This window comes from Coturnix japonica, chromosome 11 (genome assembly GCF_054131305.1).
Source record: "Coturnix japonica strain WE chromosome 11, WE-NBRP24, whole genome shotgun sequence".
In the NCBI taxonomy this organism is placed as follows: domain Eukaryota; kingdom Metazoa; phylum Chordata; class Aves; order Galliformes; family Phasianidae; genus Coturnix; species Coturnix japonica.
The window spans coordinates 20,028,956-20,051,319 of NC_140673.1; the positions used below are offsets into that span (position 1 = coordinate 20,028,956).

At 55.6% G+C, this 22,364-nt stretch overlaps 1 protein-coding gene across 5 annotated transcripts; it reads left to right on the plus strand.

Annotated features, from left to right (window-relative positions):
• Positions 1 to 22,358, plus strand: IPO13 (importin 13). Of its 5 annotated transcripts, none has more exons than XM_085512320.1 (20): positions 1 to 111; positions 5,123 to 5,859; positions 9,312 to 9,452; positions 9,534 to 9,675; positions 9,787 to 9,953; positions 10,076 to 10,196; positions 10,483 to 10,630; positions 10,815 to 10,996; positions 11,484 to 11,510; positions 11,993 to 12,127; positions 12,691 to 12,834; positions 13,052 to 13,132; positions 13,796 to 13,933; positions 14,027 to 14,123; positions 15,782 to 15,834; positions 20,879 to 20,945; positions 21,120 to 21,178; positions 21,337 to 21,426; positions 21,539 to 21,720; positions 21,812 to 22,358. In XM_085512320.1, exons 1-20 carry the CDS (start codon positions 43 to 45, stop codon positions 21,909 to 21,911), a joined length of 2,880 nt encoding a protein of 959 aa, XP_085368446.1. In that variant the 5' UTR covers positions 1 to 42; the 3' UTR covers positions 21,912 to 22,358. The 5 variants fall into 5 exon arrangements, 3 of the variants coding, with proteins under 3 accessions (XP_085368446.1, XP_015725719.1, XP_085368447.1); XM_015870233.3 differs by having other exon boundaries at positions 21,815 to 22,358; XR_014933041.1 differs by lacking the exon at positions 15,782 to 15,834.
• The last annotated feature ends 6 nt before the right edge of the window (positions 22,359 to 22,364 follow it).

The following is a 22,364-nucleotide window of genomic DNA, read 5'->3' on the forward strand; positions in this document are numbered from 1 at the left end:
GGAGGCGGGGAGCGCTGCTGCCCTGCGCCCGCTGCCGCAGCCATGGAGCGGAGGGCGGAGGCGCCGCCGCCGCCGCAGGGCCTCGACTTCACCGTGGAGAACGTGGAGAAGGTGAGAGCGGGGCCGGGGGAGGCGGATCGGGCGCCGCACGGTGACGCCGTCACCGATGTCGGTCTCCCGTCGCGGTGTGGCCGCGGAGGGGCGGTGCGAGCCGTGCCCGCTGCCCGCGGGAGGGAGATGATGAGGCAGAAATGGGAGCGGGAGGCAGGGCTGTGCATCCCGAGCATCCTTGGGTTGGTGGGGGAGAGCTCTCGGAGCCGCTCCGTGCAGCCCCGCTGTGTTTGCGGTGCTCCCGAAGAGACCGGGGCCGCTGAGACTGGAGATGCGGGAGGAGGCATCGAGCCGCTGCTGGGAACCCGAATCGGGCTGGGGACCGAGCAAGGCTCCCCGGGAGGAAGGGCTTCATGTGTGCGATGCTGGGGGTGATGGAGGCTGCGGGCGTAGTGTTGAAGGGCACGCAGTGAGCAGCGCAGCCCCCCAAAGCTCCCCAGCTTCTGGGCTCCCACCGCCTCGACTCTCTGCAGGATCCTGGGCAGTGCGAGGCAAATCCCAGAGCCCTCGTTTTGCCTGTTTGGGGACGGAGCTTCCTGCCAAAGCTCACGGCGGTGAGAGCATCACAGGGGCTGGCCCCATCGCTTCTGGCCTGGGGATGTGTCACACCGGTGCCGGGTGCCGGTTCCCTTTGTGGCTGCAGGTGTCACAGCCCTCATCCCCTTGCTAGCGACACAGAGCTCGCCCCCAAGGATTAGCCCTTGTGTGCAAAACGCCACAATAACGCAACCTTCTGTGGCTTAATCCGCATGCGGGCAGGGCTGCGGGATCTTTTTGCCTCCGACCTCCCTTTGCTTCAGCAGGCAGCGACTGTGCCTTTGTCTGCACTGGCACGGGAGGGTGAGCAGTGCCCGGGGGCAGCCAGGCATGGGAGCGGGCAGATCTGCCCTCTAGGATGCTCTGCTCTGCTCCCATCCCCCTCCATGAGCCCTCACAGCCGCAGCTTTGCCGTCGCCTTGACATCTACAGGAGATGCAGCTGTTGGCCATGGAGATGGAGAGGGAGAAATGCAGGGTGGGAGCAGGAGGAGCCCAGAGGCTGAGCATCACGGAGCCCTCCCTGTGTCATTTCAGGTGGGGTATTCTTGTACAGAGCTGGGCTCTCGCTGGGGGCTGGGCTGGTGGGAGGGTGGTGGGCAGAGCTGTGTTGTCAGAGTTGGTACTGACAAATAAATGATGTTCCGCCGGCCTGAGCTTCTCTGCCTCTCAGGTTTTGTGCATGGCTCTATTAATAACACTGAATAGTGATTGAAGTCGGGGTTTGGCTCGGTGCTGAGTCAGGCACTGTGATGAGCTCTGGGGTGGGAGCAGAGCGAGGGGTGGGTGAGCTCCTGTGTCAGGAATCAGAGCATCTTCAGGTCCCTGTGGTGTGTGGCATCCTGGCATGGACAGGCAGTGATGTGGGCCTGGTGTCACAGCCCCTGTGCCCAGGGATGGCTCTTGTGGCTGCCCCTGGGAGATGCTGAGGCTGATGGGGCAGCGGTGCCTGTGAGGATGTTAGGGGCAGAATGGGAACGTTCCTGTAAGATTGAAGGAAGAAAGGACTCATCTTGTTGGCTGTGAAAGCAGATCTTTGCTGCAGACAGTAGGTTCCCCCCAGAACCAGCCCTGGCTGAACACCTTGCTTCTTCCTGTGCCATGATGTTGGGCAGACAGAGGCACATTGTGCTGTTTATTGCTCTGCTGTGTTGTGCTTCACCATCACAGGGCTCCTGGTCGCCTGTGACTTGCAGTGCAGGGGTGGCACAGGAGCTGGCAGCATCTCTAAGTGCTTCTGAGCTGGTTCCTGGGGCAACGAGAATTGCTAAGAGGTGATGAACAGGGTCCATCCTCGCAGCTCAACCCGGACTCTGCATTCTGTGTCCCTTTCAAAATGCTGATTACTCCTGTAACCTCAAGGCCCCGCTGCTGCTGGGGGTGGCAGCTGCCCTGGGGTGTTGCACAGAGCAGGGTGAGCTCGAGGCTGCCATGTCTCAGTCTGGGCTGAGGACCACACGGCTCTCTGCAAGGAGATACCTGTAGCTAAGCAGCAGGAGGGCAGCCCAGACTGCTGTGGGGCTGCAGCATCACCTCTGCTGTCAGGCTGGGGGTGAAGCAGCAGCATGTTTTTTGGGAGGGAGGAACACACAACAGCTTTATTTCCTATCTGTTCTCCTCCATGCTTCAGCAGGCGGCTGCTTTCTGCTCAGGCTCTCCTGCCATTTTGGGGGGAGGATGGTGGTTGTGCGGGGGGAGGCGGGCTGACGTTCCCTGCGCTCAGCAGTGGCAGAGTAATGGCTGTGCTGCTGCAGGCCTGGAACAAGTGCACGGCTGGAAAGCAGGGCAAGAGGCTGCATGGGGAAGCACCGCGGCTGGAGGAGGCTAAAGAGGGATGCTGCTGCCCCGGGTGCTGGGCACAGAGCATTTATATGGGCTGTTTTCCTTGCCTGGTTACCTCTGCTGACAGCAGACTGGCCTCTGGAGATGCAGTGTCTCTGCTGGGAAGCAGCAGGCAGCACACTGGGTGTATGGTGCTCCTGGCACCCTGCACATGGTGCTGATGGCACCTCTCTGCTGGGCAAACTGACAGGGCCTCTTTTCATTTGGCGCTCTGAACTCATGGGGCAAAGTGTTGTGTCTGTTCTTTGCTGTGGCTTACACTGGTGCTGGGATCAGAGCAGCTGCTGCAGCTCCTGTTCCTTGCTGGTGCCATGGTGTGAGCTGATGTCCATTGTGTGTGCTTGGCAGGAGCGATGCTCAGGCTGCTCCCCATCGTGCCTCCCAGAGGGACCAAGTGGGAGCTGTGACACCATGGATGAGTTCCTTGGGTGGCTGACACCACTCTGGCAGTTGGAGCCCAGCAGGGCTCTGACCACTGCTTTTTAGAGCAGGGAGGGCCCATAATAACAAGCTTGAATTATTTTCAGCCAGGCAGAGATGGTGTTGGAGAAAGCTCATTCCCTGGGCAAAGGGCAGAGCTGACAGCCTGACTGTTTACTGGGTCTCATGTTACAGTTTTAATTGCAGAGGAGGCAGGTCTGGTGTCAGCCACGCTTCTAAATCAGAATGCACAAAGCCTTCCCATTAGCTGTCGCTGCCCAATTTCATGCCTTCTGCTTCTCTCTCCTGGCACTGAGTTCCCTTCGTCATCTTCAGCGCTTCCTTATGGGCTTGAGTGCTGGCTGGCACAGTGATGTCTGGAGTGCAAGTCAAGCAGCAGCTGGTGCCAAAAGCTGCTGCAGAAGGAGGTCTCTGCCTTTTTTTGCTAGGGATGAGCATGCTGCATGTTCAGATGCCTCCTGCAGAGCATGGTTATAGTGTTAAAGCCCATCCTTGAGGATCCTCTGAGGGCTTCCTTGTGCTATGCAGAGCCCCACAGAATGTACAGGGGGGCATCCTAAGCTGGAGGCCACCCAGGTGAGAGCCACCACACCACCTCCTGTGTGTCAGGATGCTCGGGGACAAGAGGAGGAAATGAGGAAGCCAGCAGGGATGTTCTTCCAGAATATTCTTCTGCCCTCCAGCAGCTTGCAGCATGACTTTTCATAGTCTGAGTAATTAACATGTTGCATGCTTTGCAAGCCTCGTGCTGAGTTGGAGGTCCATGAGGCATGGCTGCAGGTTGCACCTCCTAATGTAATGCCTCTGTGAGTCTCAGGTGAGGTTGCTGGGAAGCAAGCTTTGACAAAGCAAATAAGACAAAGGCAGTGCGAGGAGAAGATGGTTGGGAGCTGGAGCCCTGCTGCAGGATGACTCAGGCTGCAGCGGGGGAGCAGGACACTGGCTTATGTGCAGATGGGGGCCAGGTCCCCAGCCCCAGAAGCAGCTGAACTTTTAGAATGTTTGCAGCTCCTGCTTGGTAATGAGGTGAGTTGTTGCTGTGATGGGGGGCACTGCTGCCAGTGGCTGGCCTCGTCCTCCAGCCTGTTTCATAACCTTCTGCTTTCTCATAAAGAGGTTATCCTCATTTTCCCCCTCCCAGTCTTAAGAAGAGATGTTTCACACAGTGTCCCTTTCTGCAGCGCTCCTGCCATTTTGTCATGCTCTGTGCTCTTGTGCTGGGAAGCAGCATGAGGTACAACCGCTCGCTTAGGAAGCGTGTTCTTGTGCCCTAGGCTGCCAGCTTTGCATGCTTAAAAATAGGGCTTAAATTCTCTCCTGGGTACAAGAACCACACAAGAATTTCACAGAGCTTTCAAGGGGGGAGGTGGTGGATATTTGAGATCTGGAGCCAGGATGGGGCTATCAAAAATCCTCTCCACCTGCTGGGCTCACGCCCTGGCTTCCAGCAGGTGCATGCTATCCTGATGAGTGCCATCCCTGCTCCTGGGGCATGCAGTCAGTGATTTGAATTAAGCTGTGCTGTGCTGAGCAGGAGAGCTCGCTGCTAGAAGATGGAGTTCTCTGCAAATAAAGCCTTGTGGCTGATGTAGGGCTGTGCGTGTGGATCAGTGGGCTCTGCAAGGCCATAACTAGATCTCTCACTGGTAAGTGCTGTTCTCTTCCACGCAGGGAAGCTGGGTGAGCAGCTCCAGACCATCCCAGGTGGCAGCCGTAGGGTTTGATGCCAGCTCCTGGCTCAGCTGTAGCTGGGCGGGCTTGGGAGCACTTCAAAGGGACCTGGAGCAGAGATTAATCCCTGAGCTTAGCGACTGTGGTTTTCCAGGGCTGCATAAAACCCGACAGACTGAAACTTCAGCAGCAGCGCTACAGCTGCTTGTGCTGATGGAGGCGGGGAGAAGAGGGGTGGGGAGGACCTGGCCACCATCGCTGTGGGGCTGCTGGGCTGGGCCTAGCACAGGCACCCCATGGCAGCCCCAGTGTGGTGAAGGAGAGGATGGAAGATGACTCAGGAAGGGAAATTTCTAGAGTGGGAAGGAAGGGAGAACAGTTTTGTGGGTCCTGCTGCTGTGGGTCTCTTGTTTCCACCCAGCCCTGTGGTGCACCAGTGGGTGCCCTGTCGTTGTGCTCCCATAAGCATAGGACAGGGCTATGCTCTGTGGCTACCCTGAGGTGCTCACTTTCTCTTCCAGGCTCTCCACCAGCTGTACTACGACCCCAACATCGAGAACAAGAACTTGGCTCAGAAATGGCTGATGCAGGCTCAGGTGTCCCCACAGGCCTGGCACTTCAGCTGGCTGCTCCTCAACATGGACAAGGTGCCCGAGATCCAGTACTTTGGCGCCAGCGCCCTCCACATCAAGATCTCCCGCTACTGGAACGACATCCCAGCCGACCAGTACGAGAGCCTCAAATCTCAGCTCTTCACCCACATCACCCGCTTTGCCGGCGGCTCCAAGATCGTGCTGACCAGGCTGTGTGTGGCACTGGCCTCGCTGGCGCTCAGCATGATGCCCGAGGCCTGGCCCTGCGCCGTGGCTGACATGGTGCGCATGTTCCAGGCTGAGGACTCCAACGTGGACGGGCGGGCGCGCTGCCTGGCGCTGCTGGAGCTGCTGACGGTGCTGCCTGAGGAGTTCCAGACCAGCCGGCTGCCCCAGTACCGCAAGGGCCAGGTGCGCAGCGTCCTGGCGCAGGAGTGCGGCTCTGTCTTCCCCTTGTTGGAGCAGCTGCTGCAGCAGCAGGACTCCCCAGGCTTCATCAAACAGAAGGTGTTGAAGTGCTTCTCCAGCTGGGTCCAGCTGGAGATCCCACTGATGGACTGCGAGAACCTGATCCAAGCAGCTTTCACCTCCCTGCAGGACCCGGAGCTCTTTGACACAGCAGTGGAGGCGGTTGTCAATGCCATTTCCCAGCCAGATGCTCAGAGGTAAGGGCAGCTCCTCCTGCGTGCTGCTCCCAGGCATCTACAGGGGAATGGGGTGGGCAGGAGAAACCTCAGTTGTTTTCTAGCTACCATTTGCCTTGGCGATTATGATGGTTTGGAAGAGGGAGAGGTTGTAAGCAGCTGAATTCTGCTTGTCTCACCTGGTTGGTGCTGCAAGGCTTTGCACCACAGCTGACTAGCGAGCACCTTTGTGTTTTGCACGTTACTGTTCCTGCCCACCATGCTAGAGGACTTTTCCCTATGTATGGTATGGGTATGGGCTGGGCTAGTATGGAGGTGCTGCTCACAGTTTGCCTGGCACGCTGTGGAACATGTGATTTGAGAACTGCTTGTGCCATGTTTGAGCAGCATCACCCAGGATCCCCAGCCCTCCTTCACAGCAGTAGGGGCACAGTTGCAGCCCCTCTCCAGCAGGTTGGCTCATTCCTCTGGCTCCTGGTGCCAGGTTCTGTGGCCCTGATATGGGAGCAGCTGCCCTGGATGCAGCCAGAGATGCTCCTCTGTTTCATGCTTTAGGTTCAGCCGAGGAGCGTATCTGATGCAGAGATAATAAAAGCAGACCTGGCTGTCTTCTCCCCACCCCTGACTCCAGCAGCTCAGTCTAGCTGAGTTCTCCTCCTTTGTTTCTGGCTGTCCAGAGATGGTCCTGCAGTTCAGTGCTATGAGGCTCTGAGCTCGTTGGCTTGGCTACATTGTCCAAGTTGCTGTCGGCTCCTGGGAGTGATGCCCACAGAAGGGGAAGTGCATCTCCTCCTTGCTCACTCGGCCACATCTCCTGGCTGCTTAGCAACCTTTCCCATCCCCACCAAGAGGAGGGCTTAGCTGAAGCTGCGCTGAGCACTGCATCACGCAGACTCCAACCCTCTGCAGTGGTGAGGATGCTGCTGCAACTGCCTGCACTGCTCCTTGCCTCGGCTGTCAGCATCCACGGAGCTGTGCCCTGCAGTTAGTAGAGGTGCTGCGGCTGGATGTGACCGGTGTCAGTGTGCAAAAAGGATTTTGATGCATTGCTCTGTGCTGGGTGCTCACCCCACTGCTTCACCCCATCCTCCCCCCCGGGCAGCTCTGTTACTGATGGCGGAGCTCCCCCCTCTCTGAACATGGGGACAGTGGGGCCATTGTCACCAGGCTGCCCTGCCAGGCAGTGTGTGGTGCGGCTGGCAGCATCAGTGGGGACATCAGTTGCGGGGGGGCTGGCAGGAGCGGGGCTCTGCTCCCTGCTGAGATCCTGGGTGTCTTTTCAAGAAAGAGCTGGGGGCAGGAACCCTGCATTTCTCTTGAGCTCACCCTCAGTGCCAGCAGTCCCGCCTTCTGCCTTTGTTGCTCAGCTACAGCATATCCAGCTCCTCCTGAAGCCCCCAGGGAGGCTCCCGACCTTTCTGTGTCTTTTCTTGACAGTCTCTGAGGCTCACGCTGCTTTTCAGCTGCTCTCTTCCTCCCCAGTCTTTTGCCTGCTCTCTGCCCCACAGAGCATCCTTGATGCTGTCCTGCTGCCTTGCCCCCTGTGCTTTGGGTTTGTCCTTGGTTTCTCCCATTGCGCTACTGCAAAAGGAGGACGTGGTTTGTTTCCCTGCCTCCGAGGTGTTTGTTCCAAGACTAGATGCTGTCCTTCTGTCAGGATGCACTGGGAGCTGGCAGCTGCAGCCCCTTAATGCAAGTTATTGCTTTCGGGAGCAGTAGGGCTCTTGAGTCACAGATGGGCAGGCACCAGGGTTTTGTTGTGTCTCTTTGGCAGAAGAGACTTGGGCTGGATATTCTGTCTCGTTTGAAGATTATCCTTCGGCTAAGCGGGTCAGAGAGCCGGGCTGCATGTGCTGGAGCAGAGCCGCAGCACTGGGTGGTGGTGGAGAGTGGGGAGGGGGCTTGATGGAGGGGGTAAGTTGTGGGGCACCAGGTACCAAGGAGCCTCTGAAGGAAGCATTGTGCTGCTCAGCACCTGGCACTGAGCCCCTGTGGTGGGATTTCACTGTAAGAGTTTTCTGAGAGCCTTGTTAGAAACAGATGTGTTATAGGTTGTGGATTGTTGGTTTTTTTGGTGAGGACTTGGCTTAGATTTTGAGTCACAAGGGATCAGGATGTTCCACATGAGCTGCCTGTGTTCCTGCTCACCTGGTCACAGGCTTCTCTCCACGCACTGTGCTGTTTTATCTATGTGATAAGGGTTTGGGGAGGGTTGTGGGAAGATCAGGAGGTGCTGGTCCCAGGGAGGAAGCTGAGGTGTAAGAAGTGACCAGGCAGACTCTCAGAAAGAATATCTGTTCAGCTGCTAAATACAAAGACAGCAAATCTTGCCCAGGAGAACTACACAAATGGCAGGAGGGGAATAGATAAGGAGATGTCACTGTGTGACTGACATGTTCTCCATCAGCACCATAGCACAGTGTTCCTGCTCTGCCATGTATGGTGTTCACAGTGCTCCGGAGTCCTGGATATGATTAATGCTTCAACAGCCCTTCCCCAGGAGCTTTTCCTAGGAGCAGAGAAGGAGGAGGTGGCTCTGGCAGTACAGCCTGGTGCAGGAGCTCTAGTTGAGATGTTCCTACATCTTCTGCTGGCCCAGAGCTGTGAGCTGCTGCCACCAGCACGGCTTTGGGTGGCAGCTGATAGATCCATTCACTGCTAATGGGCGGCCAGAACAAGGACAGCCTACTGCAGTTAGACGGACTTGCAGCTCTAAGTGCCATCAGCTGTGTGCTCCCCAGGGGAGGGCTGGCACTACAAGTGCCTCCTGCTCCCTGCAGCCTTACCCCTGTACGGCAAGGAGCTGCAGCTCCAGATAACACGCCTCACCGGGCAGGTAACTGACAGCCGGCTGATGAGCCTCCAGCACAGCCGCTCTCCGGGGGCCCTTGGGCTGCATTTCACCTTCCCTGCCTCCTTGCTCGTTGCCTTGGTTACGATCACTTACCGGAGGATGGGAGGCTGATGTGAGCGAGGCTGCCTGGAAAGGGAGGGATCGGGAGAGCCCTGTGGGACTGCAGCCAGCAGAGGGGGCTGGGGCCATGTGGTGGGGCTGGAGTGGGTCCTGTGACAGGAGGAACCATGACTGGGGTTGGATGGGTTCCCAGTGGCAGCTCTGGCAGTGAATACAAACCTGAAGAGCTGCCCTCGGAGCTGATTGCAGCTGTGACAAACCACTGCTGGCCCAGGTGTGCTGCATAGGGTGTCACTGAGCCTTGGTGTGATGGAGGATTTGCACAGGGCTAATGCAGAGTGATGGCAGAAGTGATGCGGAGTGATTACAGAGGCTCCATTGCACGAGCTTCAGCTGCTGGTCTTCTCTCAGCCATGTCACCAGCTGGGAGGAGAGATCCTGTAGCAATAAAGCCTCGTGGATGTGTCCTGCTCCACAATGCAGCTTTGTGGCTGGGAGCTCTCAGAGTGGACACTGCTGGTACAGACAACACCTGGCACTGATCAGGCTATGCTTGCAGGTATGTGAACACCCTCCTGAAGCTCATCCCCCCAGTGTTGGGGCTGCAGGAGCAGCTGCGCCAGGCGGTCCAGAGTGGGGACATGGAGACATCACACGGGATCTGCCGTATCGCTGTGGCCTTGGGGGAGAACCACTCCCGGTGAGTGCTGTCCCTCTGCCTGCAGTGCGTCACCTCACCTGCAGTGCTGGTGTGACCGTGACTGTGTGCTCTGCTCCCCAGGGCCCTGCTGGATCAGGTGGAGCACTGGCAGAGCTTCTTGGCCCTGGTCAACATGATCATGTTCTGCACGGGCATCCCTGGGCATTATCCTGTCAATGAAACCACCAGTTCCTTGACACTCACCTTCTGGTACACGCTACAGGTCAGTGACCAAAGGCCAAAAGCAGAAGGAAGCTCAGGGGTATTTGCCCTGGGGCTCGCTTTACCACCCCTGCTATCCCTTCCACACCTGACTTCTCCCCTCCTGCTGTAGGATGACATCCTCTCCTTTGAGCCGGACAAGCAGGCTGTGTATCAGCAGGTGTACAGGCCTGTCTACTTCCAGCTGGTGGATGTACTGCTGCACAAAGCCCAGTTCCCCTCCGATGAGGAGTACGGTTTCTGGTCGTCGGATGAGAAGGAGCAGTTTCGGATATACAGGTGCGGCTGCAGCCAAGGCTCTTCTTTGCTGGGGTAGCAGAACCTGCCTTTGGGTTCTAGCATGTCTACATGTGCAGTGCTGGGCTTGGGCAGCATTTGGAGACCCCCCATTTTCTTTACAGGGTGGATATATCTGACACGTTGATGTATGTGTATGAGATGCTGGGTGCTGAGCTCCTGAGCAGCCTCTATGACAAACTGGGACGCCTCCTGACCAACACGGAGCAGCCATCCACGTGGCAGGTGAGCTAGTTGCTGTGTGTCTGCTCATCTTGGCATCCTTATCAGCTAGCCATTGCTATCTGACTCTGGTGGCTAAAATGCTGCCTTGTTATATCCTGGTGACTTCCTGTGGTGGGCACGACTCCCATCCTGAAGCCTGGTGTGCCTATTGGTCTGCCTGTGCAACTGTCTGCCCTCTCTCAGCATCCATGGTCTCTGCTGCTGGATCTCAAGCAAGTGCCAGAGCAGGGGCTGGGGGATGGCTCTGGGGTCTAATGCATGGCCCTGTCTCTCTCCCTCACCCCAGCACACGGAGGCTTTACTGTATGGGTTCCAGTCCATCGCAGAGACCATTGACGTGAACTACTCTGATGTGGTGCCAGGGCTGATCGGCCTCATCCCCCGGATCAGCATCAGCAACGTGCAGCTGGCTGACACAGTCATGTTCACAATCGGTGAGGCTCATGCGCAGGCTGGGCTGAGGGGAATCCATCCAAGGTTGCTCCTGCACAGCTCCCTGCCTCCCCTGTTTGCCCATCCTTGTTTCCATAACAGTGGAAAGCAAACTGAGCCTCCCACTGTATGAGGACCCGAGGGTCTGGCTGCTGTAGCGTGGTCTGACCCTGTCTGTGTGCACAGGAGCCCTCTCGGAGTGGCTGGCTGATCACCCTGTCATGATTAACAACGTGCTGCCGCTGGTGCTCCAGGCTCTGGGCAACCCTGAGCTCTCCATCTCCAGCGTCTCCACCCTGAAGAAGATATGTCGAGAGTGCAAGTATGACCTGCCACCGTATGCTGCCAACATTGTGGCCGTGTCGCAGGTGAGAGCTGGGTGCTGACAGTCATGCTCTATGCCAGTCCTTTCCTCTGTTTGGATTGGAGGGAGTGAAGCATTCTGAATGGGAGCAGGGAGGTCTTGAGCCTGAGGGACGCTATCTCCTTCCCCCATGGGCAAACAGTGAGGAGCATGTACCTCAAGGTGCTGGGCAGATACAAGGGGAGAGGGCTGTGGAAAGGGTCCTGTTTCACACCTTCAGGTGTCTGCTGGGAGAACCAAGCCCTACTCAAGCCATCCTGCTACAAAGACTGCCTGGTTTCCCTCCCAGGCAGGCTGAGCAAGGAGCATGGGGAAGAGCTTATTTCACATTGAGGATTTTGCTCCCCGCCTGTGCCTATGCATAGCTGCATGCTGCTAATCCATACTCAAATTGCTGCTAATTTTCTTGTGCTGCAGTCCTGCCCCTAGAAGGGAGGAGGCTTTCTGCAGTGCTCACTCTCCTCTTTTCTTTCTCCTTTTCTCTTTTGTAGGAGGTGTTAATGAAGCAGATTCACAAGGTAAGAGGTACTTTCTCATACCCCTGGCTGTTCTGCTCGACTCCAGTTGTGCTCACTGGGAGCACGTGAGGGATGCCATCATTTGTTAGGCTGTCCTGGGGGAAAGCTCAGCCATGCAGCCAGCTTGGCATGGCCAGGAATACCTGCTGTCAGCCACCCACTGCTCAGCTAATCTTAGGACTTCCTCTGCATGTGGGCTGTAGGGGTATATCCTCAGAGAGGGAAGCTCCCAGGGAGATGTAACTCTAGCAGTTCCCTCCAGGGATATTGGGACACCTCAGCACAACTGTAGACGTGTCTTGGAGAGAAAAAGGAGGAGTGAGAGCAAGGGGACATGGCCCAAGCAAACAGGAGAGAGGGGGATGCACCCCACAGAGGCTGTGACAGCTCTGTGCAAAGAGTGGGTGGTGCTGGCAGGGATGTCTCAGAGCAGTGCCAGCAGCAGGGTAGTGACATGCTGCTTGTGTCTTTTTCTGACCCAGACAAGCCAGTGCATGTGGCTGATGCAGGCTCTTGGCTTCCTGCTCTCTGCGCTGCAAGTGGAGGAGATCCTGAAGAACCTGCACTCCCTCATCACTCCCTACATCCAGCAGCTGGAGAAGCTGGCTGATGAAACAGTGAGTGCCTTTGTGCTTCTGCCTTCCTCCTGCAGGGCTGCTTCTGTTGGCTGTGTCCCTGGGGTGGTGTGTCAAAGCACTCCTGAACATGGGTAGTCTTTTCCCTCACCCCAACATGTGCAGAGCAGTGATGAGCAGTACCCACCACTAACCAGACTGAGCTGTGGGCTTTTTGCTCCTTGCAGCTACTCAAGCACCAAGAGCTCCTTGGCTCTTGCAAGCTGTGTGTTGTCTGGATCAGCAGCTGCCACCCGAGGGTGGGGCCCACACTTTGGTCAGATGTTGTCCTCCTTTGTGTGATGTCCTACATGCCACCCCAGTGAGTGTCTGTCTTGACATGCTCTGTTGGAGTGAATGGTGGCACTCTTGAGCATCCTCCAGGAAGGATGGGTGGAAGGACTCTTGGCTCATCCAGGAGGTAGAGAGGAAAGACAAGGACTCAGTGCAGAGAGCCCCTCTCTAGCACTTTGCTTCTGCAGACCCTGCTCCTCAGGATCCCAGAGGCATCACCAATGCTGAGCAATGCAGTCTGTGTCACACTCTATCTGTATTTTCTTTGGCAGCCCAATCCCTCCAACAAGCTGGCCATCATCCACATTCTGGGTCTGCTCTCCAACCTGTTCACTACCCTGGACATCAGCCACCATGATGACGACCACGAAAGCACTGAGGTCAAGAAGCTGCCAGTGCAGCAAGGACCCAACCCAGTGAGTACAGCAGTAGTTCAATGCTCTTTGCCACAGCTAATTCATGCCTCACTATTCGTGGCTGGTGGCAGGAGAGTTGGTAAGGGAAGTGAATGGAGAGTGCAGTGTGTATCATGAAGATGGTAGCTGGTGCATCCAGGCCATGCATAGATAGCACTGATCCTCCTGTCCCCAGTGCTCTGAGGCCAATTCCTTTCATCCTTCTCGTTCTTCACAGGTGGTGGTTGTTCTGCAGCAAGTCTTTCAGCTCATACAGAAGGTCCTGAGCAAGTGGCTGAATGATGCCCAGGTGGTGGAGGTAATCAGGATCCTCATTTTACTGCTTTGCCTGTGTCCTCCCTGACCTGAACAGAGGATGCCAATGGATGGAAACAGTGATGAGAGCCCTTTGCAATAGGAGTGACTTTCTGGGTTGTTCAGGCCAATGCTGTTTGTTGCCACCAGCATTGTCTGGCTACTGTCCCATCTTTTGCCCCAGCAAGCTCTACTCTTCTCCAGTTATAGAGGCTGTGCCATCAGCAGAGGAATGAAAGCTGGGGCTAACGATGCTTGTGTTCCTTAAGGGAAGAGCTTTGCTCTGACCTGGGACCTGTGTCATCTCTGCTGTCCTTTCTCCACCTCACTCAGCCCGGTAAAGTCCAGATACAGCAGCTCATTCCTGGTGCTGGGGAAAGGCCTTATCCCAGTATCTGAGAGCAGCAGTGGGGCCTCCAGTGCAACCTGCTCTAGGTGTCCCTGGTTGGACAGAGGTGTTGAACCAGGTGACCCCCAGAGTTCCCTTCCAACCTTGAGCATTTCCTTGGTTCTGTTGTCATGTGCTGCAGAGCGAGGTGTCATTGCCAGAGCAGATATGAGCCCTCTTCCTGGTTGTTCTCCATGCCCCTTGATCTGCCAAGCCCTGCCCTGTAGGTGGAGGTCTCCTGTCACCATTGCTCATGCTGTCTCTCTTCTCCCACCTCAGTCTGTCTGTGCCATCTTTGAGAAGTCCGTGAAGACCCTCCTGGATGACTTTGCTCCCATGGTTCCCCAGCTGTGTGAGATGCTGGGGCAGATGTACAGCACCATTCCCCAGGCCTCTGCCATCGACCTGACACGGCAGGTAGGGACCACATGGACATGGCCAGGGCTGTGGGTCCAGGGAAAGCTGGAAGGACGCAGGACAGCTTCAGTCCTTCTCCATTGTCTCTTGCAGCTGGTTCACATCTTTGCTCATGAGCCTGCCCACTTTCCTCCCATCAAGGCCCTCTTCTTGCTTGTTACCTCAGTCACGCTGACCCTCTTCCAGCAAGGTATGTGTGATTAACTCCTCGTTGTGCTGGGGCTGTTGTCAGACTGTTGCATGCATGGGTTCTGGAGGCGTCTTTCCAGGAATGGCTGCTCTCACTCCTAGCTAAGCTAATGGGGCCATCTCTGTGTCTCGGATTCATCCCAGCCCCTGGAAGGTGGGTTCCTTCCCTGCAGGGCAATGGAAACAGGGATCCCCAGTGCGAGGCTGGCAGTGCAGGTGGCAGCCCCACTCCTGCACCAGGGTCAGGTGCTGTGTTCCAGGCTAGAGCAGGAGCCCAGGCCCGCTTGGCTGCATGCTTACCAGAAGGTCCTGGGGTCTGTCCGTGGACCAGTGGTGCTTATAACGGCCAGGAGTCAAGGCCTTGCATAGGCAGCAAGCCGTGTGGATGAACATCTGCAAAACCTTTTCAGTCCCTGCCTGTGTCCAGTATTTTCAGTCGGGGCCAGGCCTTGTGTCTGGCTTGCTGCCTGCATTACTTCCTTGCTGTGAAAGGCAAATGGGGTTAAGGACAGGCCCCTCCACACCACAGCTCCAACCAGCCTCCTGGTGACTCACCCTGTGACAGGGATGAGTGCCCTTCGGAGCTGCTGGCTCAGGTCCTTCAACACCCCAGTTATGTGAGCTGCTCACGTTATCAGCAGGTAACACAATGCTTTTGCCCGCCCAAGGGCTCAGAGCTCTCTAGAGAGGTGGGGAATGCTGCAGGCCCACACTTCCTTGGCACACCACGCTCTGAGCATGTCCTGCCATACTCCGGTGTCACTTGGACGGGTGATGAGTGAGCTGGGCTTACCCCAAGTTCAGTTCCCTGCTTCTGCCAGTGGTATGGGTGTGTGTTCATGCAGGTCATGCTGGCTTGCATTTGGGCAGCAGCAAGAACACTGGCAGGAGGAAAGGTTGAGGAGGGCAGCCTGCTGCGTGCCCTAGGTTGCACTCCCAACCCTGGGCTCCTCTCCCTGTGGCAGGAGAGGCTGGGGGGGCACGAGCCTGCAGGGTCTGAGACGTGTCCATGCAGGGAGTCGGGTGGCAAGGTAGGGCAAGTGGTGCTGGCATGGACACCTCTGGGCACCGGCTGGTCTCTGGGTGTGAGTCTCGAGGAGCATCGGGGAATGGGGTGGGAGAGTGGCTGTGCCAGGGGTTCCCGTGCAGCTGGTGCTGATGTCAAGCATGTGCACGCCTGAGCCCGGCTGGGCCTGCCGAACATTTGCTGAGGTCTTGTCGTTCACTTGCAGTTATCTTCCAGGACCAAACGGTGCTCTGAAGACACCCGCTCAGTCCCCACAATGCTAAAGCTCTAATTCTCCTTGTGGAGATGGTGCCCAGCTAGCCCCTGCTCCTCCTCTTCCTCCCCAAGGACACGAAGATCTCCTCCTTGGCTCTGCAGCACCCAGGTGCTGGCTGGAGACCCTGGGGCTTCAGACCCTTTCCTTTGCAGTTTCTTTCTGTTCTTGGGTTCTCCAAGTTTCATGATTTTTTTGTATGTTTTGTTTCTTTAACTTGCTTCAAGCTGCTCATGTTGCCCATCCCCTCTCCTACACACCCCTCCTCCCTTACACTCCTGTTTTCACTTGTAAATTCTTTCTGTATCACATAACTATATGATGTTGAGTTGCTGTTTGTATGATTTTTCTCTTAAGTTACATCTTTATTATATTTTAGGGCCCAGGGATCATCCTGATATTGTTGATTCATTTATGCAACTCCTGGCACAGGTGTGTTTTAGTTTCTTATTCATTCACTTTCTGTTCTCTCTCTTTCTCTTTTTAATTCGATTTAAACCTATTTTTAACTTTCTGTTGACAACGTTTTTTTTTTCCTTTTAGTTGAATATCGAGTTTCTCCATCTGTTTCCGTGGAAGTTGAAAACAAAACATTCTCCTTTAGTTCTGGGTTCGCACCATCCCCAGGGCAGTGCCCTCCTCCGCAGGGCAGCCCCCAGCTGCCACCCCCTTGCTTGGCCAGGGGGCACAGCAGAAGCCAGTTCCAGGGGCTTTGGGCTGCTGCCACGGTCATGCTCAGGGGGCAGAAAATTAGAGCATTAAGGGGTTGTGGTCCTACTGATCTGCCTGCCCTGTGATGCATCCAGCAGAGCTCGGATGGGCGGACTTGGCTGGCTGTTCCTGCAGCCTATACTGAGCTTGGCACTGTGCTGCGTGGCCACCGGGTCCTGCTCTGGTCCATCTTTTCTGCTGGGGCGAGCAATCAGCTTGTGGTGGCACCAGGAGCCTGGGTGCCATCGTGCCCTGGCAGCGTGTCAGGGTGGTGGCTGCGGCTCCTGTGTCACCAGTTTGATGGCATGCAGCCACGGTTTATGTCAAGAGAAGCCGCTTGCCAGTCCCCTTTGGTCCAAGGGAGATGGCAAGGGGACATTGTCTGTGGGGCTGTGGCTGTGCAGCTGTGCTGGGGCTCTCTATGGGGCACAATGTGGAGCTCCTGGTGCAAAGTCCTGCTTGCTTGGCAAAGCAGCAGTGGTACTTCTGATGCTGCTGACAGTGGGTAGTCAGGGCCTGCACTGTGCTATGTGTGTGTATATACACCTGTTTGGGGTATCAGGAGCCTGGTGTGTTCCAAAACCTGACGTCCTTGAGGTGACGTCCCCTGCAGGAACTGCTGGTGGTGAAGTAGGAGCTGGCAAAGTCACTTTCTGCTTCATTCCTATAGTGACCACAGTTGACTGTGTGAAGTGGATTAAATTCATGGGAGATGAACTCCTTGAGGGTTCTCAGTGTCTGACCACTGTCCAAGACAGGGTCTGGACTGGGTCCAGCTTGTCTTCAGAGTGAGGCTGTTGGCCTGACCCCTCTGATGGCTGCTGGGCCACGTACCCATCCTGTAGGATGGAGTGGGCCTGGGGCTGATAGGACTGCTCATCACCAACCCACCTGTGTCCATACATCACACTTTGAACTGCAGATCTTGTTTGTGAGTCTCATCTCACAAAACCGTACTGCAGCATTTTCTTCCCTACTTTTCCTGTTAATAGACATAAAATAATTGAGATTATGGGGAGCGTTTGCATATATATATATATATATTATGTCAGTCTGGAGAGCTATGACCTTTTAACCAGCTTTTTGAACGTTGTTTAAGGATCAGTAAATGGGATTTGAAGCTCAGTGAATGGGGATGTGAGGCATCTGAAGATGTCTTTCCCTGTTCCTCGGACAGATGAGACCTCAGCTCTGTAGATCCAGACTAGAAAGCACAGGGAATGGCATCCAGAAGGATCAGCATAAGGTGAGGAGGAAAACTTGAGGAGTTGCATGAATTTTCACATGTGTAAAACATAATGCCACAGACCATAGGTAAACAGCCCTTCTTTGTTCACTTTGAATGCAACAAACAGTAATGGGAGGAGTTCGTGGAAAAGGATTTGGGTTATAGGCAGTAGAAGGTGTAGCTAACAACAGGGAGAATCACTGTAGCTTCTGTAGGAGGGCTTGGAGGATTTTCAGTGAGCCCATTGCTCCTGGAGGGCACCGAGAAATGATCCTGATATTGCAAACAAGAAGTGAACTCCTGGCTCTCGAGATTTCAGGGGATACATGATAGCAGAGGTGTGTCCAGTCTCACTAACACGTTCTGCTTTCATAAAGCTGTTTCTGGTGTCTTTCCTCCCTACGTCTTGCATCACTCTGTGTCTTTTCCATGAATTTATGATGTGGATACTGGAGCTCCAGCCTGTTATTTCTTTCTTGCCAGCCTTGCAAAGAGAGGGGATGTGTCTCTCTGTCTCCTGCTTGCTCCTGCCTCTGATACCTGCACGTCAGCCCTCAGTCATGAGCCTGCAGGGAGCTGTCAGTGTGTGACTGAAGATCTTAGCTGACTTTTTGGCACTTATTGAGGCTCTATTGCAGCCTGAGTCTGCCCAGTTTGTGCAGCTGCTGACTGCCAATGTGTTAATTTGTGATCCTGTCCTGATGACGTCTGGCAGATCACAAGACCATGCTGGTTTAAATCAATTGTCGTATGGATACTGGAGTCCCTGGAGTTAATCTTAGTACTCATAACTAAATATAAATTAACCAGGCTGCTATAAGCCTGTGCTGTGCTGTGCTGGCACTCTTTGGGGTGGCCAGACTGAGTGCAGGACAAAGTGAGGAGCATCACTGGTCTGGTGTTTGTGAGCTCTTGCCTGGCCCTGACTGGGAGATACCACTTGTACATGCTTGTGGTCATCCTGAGGTAGGATTTAGAGGATTGAACACCATAGCCTGGCTCTTCCTAGGCTGCACAACCTCCAAACCATGATGGCTTAGGCTGGCTCTTGGCTTCGGACACTTTCCATGTCCAGCAGGAGCTGCTGGCTCAAGGCAGTGCCATAGGCTGTGGGGACAGCACTCTCCAGTTCATCTCCCCAGTGGGGCTGCCAGTGCTTCCACCCAACTGCATGTAGTTCACCACCAGTGTGGACCTCCATAGCATCCTGGCTGTATCCCCAGGGGCATAATGTGCCTTGCTGGGCAGAAGATGTGGGACCTTCTGTGCCTGCCCATGCGCTGTCCTTCAACTCCTCCCTGCCTGAGCACACTTATCACCTGCTGAGGCAGTGCCCCTTCCTAAAATGGAGGCTCTACTCTATGAGGTGTGTGCTTAGGGAAGATAGGTTGGTCCTGAACATGAGGAGAGTGCTCTGGAGCACTGCAGGAACCAGCTGTGAGGCACATGCTATCCCTTGGCTGTGGGAGGAGCAGAGCTTGGTGGCCTCCCATGTCCCCAGGTACAGAAGAGCTGCTCTTCAGACCCGTTTGGAAGGTGTCCCAGCTGCCACAGAGGAAAACCATGCTGCCCGGCCTGCAAGACAGCCCTCATTGGAGAGGCAGCACCTACCTCTACAGCACCCACTGCAGAGGACAGGGGGGATGTTCCCGCTGTGAAGCAGCTGCAGACCTGTCCTTATCCCACAGCCACTCTGACAAGAGACATGGAGGACAGACAGGCAGTGAGAGGTCCCATGAAGAAGTGAGATTCAGCAGTTGTGCCTACCCAATGTGGCTTCCTCATGGAGCAACTCCATAGGTTTCCATCTCTGTCTGCATTAGATGTGTACACATACCTGGATTGAGCTCACATGCTGTGCTCCCTTAGTGAAGATGACCTGCGGGAAGGATCCTCTTGTATCAAAGCACATTCACTCCCAGCACTCACCAAGCCAGGAGCAGGTGCTGCAGGGGGCCCACAGGAGTGCCTGGACACCTTTGGCTACTGCAGGCCAGGTTGTCTAGGAGAAGCACCGTGCAGGTAGGTGGCTTTGGTAACCTGAGCGTGTTGGAAGACTTGTGCCAGATGAACAGCTTTGCAGGATGGAGGAGTTGATGACTGTGTGGTGGCACCAGAGCCAGGTACCTTTGGCATTGTGCTGCTGGGGGCAGCGAGTGGCTTTAATTAACTGAAATGATGTGTCTTGTGTGTGCTTGTCCAGTATGGGGCTGAGCAGACTGCAGCAGAGCAGTGAGCAGGTGCACAGTGGGTTGTCCTTGCAGTGAGTGTGCGGGAGGCTGTATATACACACACACGCATAGTGCAGCCCCTCGTCTCTCCAGTGAAGGCCACTGCTTGCATCTAGCAGGGAAGCAGTTCCCAGTGGATGTGCCACCTCTGCTGGGTACAGCAATGCCTTTTGCACCCAATTTACGTCATCTCTTACAGCATGTGATGCAGAGGGTCAGGAAGGAGAAGGGATAACTATGAAACCTGCCAAGCTTCCTGCTGCCCAATGTATGTTCCCTGCGAGGGGTCAGTGGTCAAGGGTTTTCCCTTGAGGAGAAGGGGGATGTAAGTCAGTTTGGCTCCAGGGCGGCTGGGTGGCTGTGGGTAGATGGCCATGAATCCTGAGCACTGTTGGCTGAAGGCTGTCCATGCTTTCACCCTGTGAAGCGAGCTTGGAAGGCAGCATGCAGCTCAGCCCATGGAACAGAGACTCCTGCTCCTGGCTCCTGCTGTGGTGTCTGGCTCTCAGACCTCTTAGGAAGAGCTGTGGCTGCTGTTCCTCCTGTTGCAGTGACAGTAGGGCAGGGTGAATGATTGCCAGCCAACAGTTGGCAGAAACCCTCCCATGAAGCAGCAGGCACAGGCTGAAGTGTTTTTATCCTGTACTGCCCTGTTCTGGCACAGCAGGGACCAAGCCCAGCAATGGTCCCATTATGCCAAAGCTCAGGATGTCCCCAGCAGTAGTAGAATAGCAAAGCCACAGCAGCCGGTGGGCTCACCAAGTGGCAGAATAAACCCAGAGGTTTTGCTCGTGAATTGCCAAGCAGTTTCAGCATCTCATTGCCTCTATTGCTCTGCAGCAGGAGCAGAGCGAGTTGTTGGCCTAGACTTGGAGTCAAACAGAATGTGTGTCAATGGAATTGATGGCTGTGACCCCAGGAACACTGGCAGTGAGAGGACCAAGCCAGTGGGGGCTGTTATATGCTAGGGCACCTGTGTCCCAGGAGCGCTGCCTCTGCCTGTTCTGGGACAGGGTGCCTCTTTCTGTGTCTGAAGCATCTGTGCATATACCACCTCGGTATCTATCTTCGTGTCTTGGGGTCAGAGCTCCCCAAGCATTGCAAATGGCCTGGATGTATGATTGACATTTTCTTGGGGGGGAAGAGCAACCGTTTCCTTCTCTACTCTGTGAATCTGCTGTTACCATGCGTGTGCCCAGGTAAGTGTGCATCCAGGCAGAGGCTGTCTGGAGCACCAGGTTCCTAGGAGTCTTCCCAGCTGCTGTTGCAGGGCTGTGTTTATTCTGTCTGTCTGTGTGCCTTGCAGGCTCTGAAAAGGAAGCCAGACCTCTTCCTGTGTAGCAACCTGGACGTCAAGGCAGTGTTTCAGTGTGGTGAGTACTGTGGGCACATGGTACACGCTGGCACCTGCTCCCCAACCTTGTGTGGAGTCCAGCCTGCTGCTCCTGCATTTCTGAATGGAGCAGCCAGGGACTGGGGACTGTGGTGCTGGTTTGGGATAGTGTCTGAAAGCTCTGGCCGCTCACCTGAGTGCTTTGTGTCTGCAGGTGTCCTCTCCCTCAAGTTCCCTGAAGCCCCAACAGTGAAAGCATCCTGTGGCTTCTTTGTGAGTATCACAGCTTCCTCAGATGCATTGGAACTGCATATCATAGGGATGCACAGAGGGGCTGCAGCCCACCAAGCAGAGCAGGAACGGGGCTGAGTTGCACAGGGGAGCAGCTGTGTGGTGCCTTGGCACTGACTGGGTTGGATGCTGTATTGCAGACAGAGCTGCTGCCACGCTGCGGGGAGATTGCCCCAGTGGGACAGGTGGTGCATGAGAATGGCAAAGTGCTGCTGCAGGCGGTACTGGAGGTGAGTGGTGCTGGCATGGGTGGGTACACTGGAGTGATGCTGGGGCATCAAACACTAAGCTCAGCTCAGCCTCTTGCTGCGTAGTTCATTAGGATCTGTCTGCTCTGTACAGGGTGTCGGTGGCCAGGCTTCCCGCAGCCTCATGGATCACTTTGCAGAAATCCTCTTTGCCTTGAACAAGCATTGCTTCAGCTACCTAAGCATCTGGATCAAGGAGGCCATGCAGCAGGATGGTTTCCCTTCAGCCCGTGTCAGCCCCGAGCAGAAAGAGACCTTCAGCCAGCAGATCCTTAGGTTGGTGTCCCCAGTGCTGTGCTGCAGCAGCTGTATCCTACGCTGCTGTCCTTCCTGCTTGCCTCACATCTGTCCCCTCCCTCTGTGTTAGCAGAGAGCGTGTGAACAAGCGGCGAGTGAAGGAGATGGTGAAGGAATTCACGCTGCTGTGCCGAGGGCTGCATGGCACAGAGTACACAGCAGACTACTGAGCACCCAACCAGGAATGCGGATGGTTTGCCTGGACCAGCTCTTCCCCACCAGGAAGCCCCCCGTCTTCCCTGCCCTGCTGCTGCAGTACAGCTCGTAGAATAACCCTCCACCTAGAATTAACCTACTCGGGACGCTCCTCAGCTAGACTTGGTGGCCGCATCTTGGTGTCAGCATCTTTGTTCCCCCAGCATGCTCCCCCCTCACAGGGGATGGGAATGCCGGCTGCAGGAGGTGGGGAGGGGGGGCCCAGAACAGGACCGCCCCAGCACAGACTGCCCTTTGCTGCACCGCAGCCAGGCTGCCCACTCTTCCCTAGCACGGCCCTGCAGAGGGGAGGCTGCACAGCAGGGACTGGCTGGGCAGGTGGGCTCGCCCCCTGCTCATTTGTATGTGTTGAGGTTGGGAGGGGGGAGGCCCCACACCTAATTATATTAAGGATATTTCTATGCTGT

Bases quoted from the DNA above. Each gene is read 5' to 3' on its own strand.
- IPO13 (XM_085512320.1), top strand. From the start codon at position 43: ATGGAGCGGAGGGCGGAGGCGCCGCCGCCGCCGCAGGGCCTCGACTTC. The intron at 9,676-9,786 runs GTCAGTGACCAA...CTCCTGCTGTAG, and splicing joins CCTTCTGGTACACGCTACAG to GATGACATCCTCTCCTTTGA. The intron at 13,934-14,026 runs GTAGGGACCACA...TGTCTCTTGCAG, and splicing joins CCATCGACCTGACACGGCAG to CTGGTTCACATCTTTGCTCA.